The 3,122-nt window shown below is 40.7% G+C and overlaps 1 protein-coding gene across 1 annotated transcript; it reads right to left on the bottom strand.

Moving 5' to 3' along the window:
* Positions 1 to 330: 330 nt before the first annotated feature.
* On the bottom strand, positions 331 to 1,455 carry LOC103582314 (olfactory receptor 5D14-like). The gene is made up of 2 exons (XM_008563949.1): positions 800 to 1,455; positions 331 to 391 (listed from the first exon to the last, which is right to left on the bottom strand). The coding sequence occupies exons 1-2, from the start codon at positions 1,453 to 1,455 to the stop codon at positions 331 to 333; spliced, it is 717 nt and encodes a 238-aa protein (XP_008562171.1).
* Between the last annotated feature and the right edge of the window lie 1,667 nt (positions 1,456 to 3,122).

The following is a 3,122-nucleotide window of genomic DNA, read 5'->3' as shown; positions in this document are numbered from 1 at the left end:
TGTACACATTAGATTAGAAAAGACCACACAATGGAGAAATAACATCATTCTCTCAGTTACATTATTCTCCACATTAAGTCATCTATTGTGCTCTGTAATATTTTTGTGTCTGTTTCAGAGAATTGGAAAAAAATGATACTTTATGGATACAAGTCCTGTGGCATTCATCTCAGAATTGTCTTCCTTGACATCTTCAAGGGATTTAAATTTATAATTCATGCATCATAACCATCTATGAAAAACTCATATAAATATGTCTTTAAGTTTTAGAAACATTTTAGACTCAGTTCCAGTTGTTCATTAAGACTGAAAACATCTTTTGAGATTGGTTCAATGAAGTGGAACTTTTGTGTGTGTTAATTTCCTAAAGGCATCCTTCACATATTTATTCCTCAGGCTACAGATCAGAGGGTTTAGCATGGGATTGGTGATGGTCTTGGGAGTTGGGCACACAGTAAAGGGAAAGGACAGTCATGTGGAAGATGATGATGCAGGTCATGTGGGAGGCACAGGTGGAGAAGGCTTTGTGATGCCCGCTGGCAGAACGGATTTTTAGTACAGTCATGAGAATGAAAACATAGGGTGTGAGGATGACCAGCAGTGTACTCACCTCATTGAAGGTGGCAAAAGCAAAAAACAGCAGGTGGGGGATGTGAACATCAGAGCTCGACACAGCGATGAGAGCAGTGTACTTACAGAAAAAGTGGTTGATCACATTGTGTCCAGAAAAATTTAGATGGAGAGCATAGCAAAGGAGTGCCATGGGGCCCGTCATACCCCAAAGATATGACCAAGCCACCAATTCCTTAGGCTGTAGATCAGAGGGTTCAGCATGGGATTGATGACTGTGTAATATACAGAGGCCCCTTTGAATGTTTGTCGAGAGTTTTGGGAGTTGGGCACACAGTAAAGGGAAAGGACAGTCATGTGGAAGATGATGATGCAGGTCATGTGGGAGGCACAGGTGGAGAAGGCTTTGTGATGCCCGCTGGCAGAACGGATTTTTAGTACAGTCATGAGAATGAAAACATAGGGTGTGAGGATGACCAGCAGTGTACTCACCTCACTGAAGGTGGCAAAAGCAAAAAACAGCAGGTGGGGGATGTGAACATCAGAGCTCGACACAGCGATGAGAGCAGTGTACTTACAGAAAAAGTGGTTGATCACATTGTGTCCAGAAAAATTTAGATGAAGAGCATAGCAAAGGAGTACCAAGGGGCCTGTCATACCCCAAAGATATGACCAAGCCACCAGGAGGTCACAGAGACTGTGTGGCATGGCCACTGTGTAAAGCAGAGGATTACAAATGGCCACAAAGTGGTCATAGGCCATCACTGCCAGCAGGAAGGACACGGTCACCACAGCTGTGCAGGAGAGGAAATACTGCAACATGCAGCTCAAGTAGAAGATGCTCCAATCTGTTTCATGCTTCTCAGCCTGAGCTTGTAGCCTCATGGAGTATTTCTTATGACAACTTGCATATGGATGAAAGCACTGAGACCTTATTTTCAGATTGTTTTCCATTATCTGATGGGACCACCAAAAAGTGTCTAGCTGCAGCACTATAACCCTGCTCAGGTATATCTCTGTGATGCAGTGGTGAATAAAAATTCCTCTAATACTTAGAAGTTCAAAAAGTATGCTTGGAAAATTGAGATCACCTTTTGACACCTATGAGATGGTCTCTGTGGCAATACTTTACACGGATGGAATATTATCCTCCAGAAGGTGTTATATACTCTAATTCTGCAACAAATATGCATTGCTGTTTCTCCATTGATTATTTTTATGAGTCCCACTATTAATGAATAGAAAGTACAAATGGGAGTGGCTCTTCTACCTATCAACCTTAATCAGGTACTAGCTAAATCTTCGCTTACCATAAGTAAACCATGAGCTCTAGTACTTTATGTCTTGTCTCACAAGGGAGTGAGGCTTTCACAAGGGGTACAGTGTTGGATTCATTAAGTTGGAATTGTGACTTGACTGGCCAAGAAAATATGATGGAAGTGATGTGTGGATTCTGGAGTTGAGGCACTAAAATGGCTTATACACTTTACTATTACTTTCTTCAAACATTGCTCTGAGATCACCATAAAAGGAAGACATTGTATGCTACTAGAGAATGAGAGATTTCTTGGGAAAATATTGAGGCATCCCAGGCAACAGTCAACACCAAATCACCTAACAAACAAATGGTATCATCTTGGAAGCTTTAGTATTGGCAGAATTGCTATGTCATTGCAGCAACATGAGTGAGGACTGTTATTGTATGAGATAGGGAACTCACACCAGGTCCCATGCAAACGTCTGGACCCAGAATGCTAAATCATAGCATTATTTTGAGAGGGGATCTACTTTGAGACAGCATCTTGCCTTGGGGCCAATAGCCCCATACGAATCCATTATTCCACTGCACCCACACAGAAGACTGCAGAGCCATGACCCCATCTTAACCCAGTGATACAGTCATGACCCTTGCACAAAAGTGAACAAAGCACCACCACATACCGGAGGTATAGGCAGACCATTGCAGTGAATAGGCTGACTCCAGGAACAGGGTTGCCCACACACACACACTGCTCAGAGTTTGGGAGTCACCCATCTCAAGCCAGCAGCATGGTAACATAGAAAATTATAAAACTCACTCATGGAGCACATACACAAATGAGAAGGAAAATTTCATGTGAACATTCTGCTACAGAAAACCACCAAACCACAAAGGTAAATAAGAGAAGAAAGAGAACAAAGGATATATAAAGCTACCAGAAAATAATAAACAAGAGTAAGCCTTACATATCAATCATAACCTTAAATGTAAATAATGACAAGAGTAAGCCTCACATATCAATCATAACCTTAAATGTAAATGGTTTAACTTCCCTAATGAAGACATAAAGACTTGCTGAATGTATTTAAAAATAACACCCATCTATATACTCCCTACAAGAAACTCATCTCACCTGTAAAGACACACAAAGAATCAAAGTGCAGGGATAGAAAAACATATTCCATGGAAACCAAATCCAAAAATGAGCAGTATTAGTTATACTTGTATCAGATAAAAAAGACTACAGAAATTAATGTATAGAGAGACAAATGACTTCATTATTTAATGATAA

The sequence above is a fragment of the Galeopterus variegatus genome, unplaced genomic scaffold, assembly GCF_000696425.1.
Source record: "Galeopterus variegatus unplaced genomic scaffold, G_variegatus-3.0.2 Scaffold15677, whole genome shotgun sequence".
NCBI lineage: Eukaryota > Metazoa > Chordata > Mammalia > Dermoptera > Cynocephalidae > Galeopterus > Galeopterus variegatus.
The sequence above is the reverse complement of the archived record's forward strand: the minus strand, read 5'-3'. Positions and strand labels throughout refer to the sequence as shown.

Coding starts and splice junctions, on each gene's coding strand:
- LOC103582314 (XM_008563949.1), bottom strand. CDS start 1,455: ATGAGGCTACAAGCTCAGGCTGAGAAGCATGAAACAGATTGGAGCATC. Junction 392..799: donor ATCTACAGCCTAAGGAATTG/GTGGCTTGGTCA, acceptor CTGTAGCCTGAG/GAATAAATATGTGAAGGATG.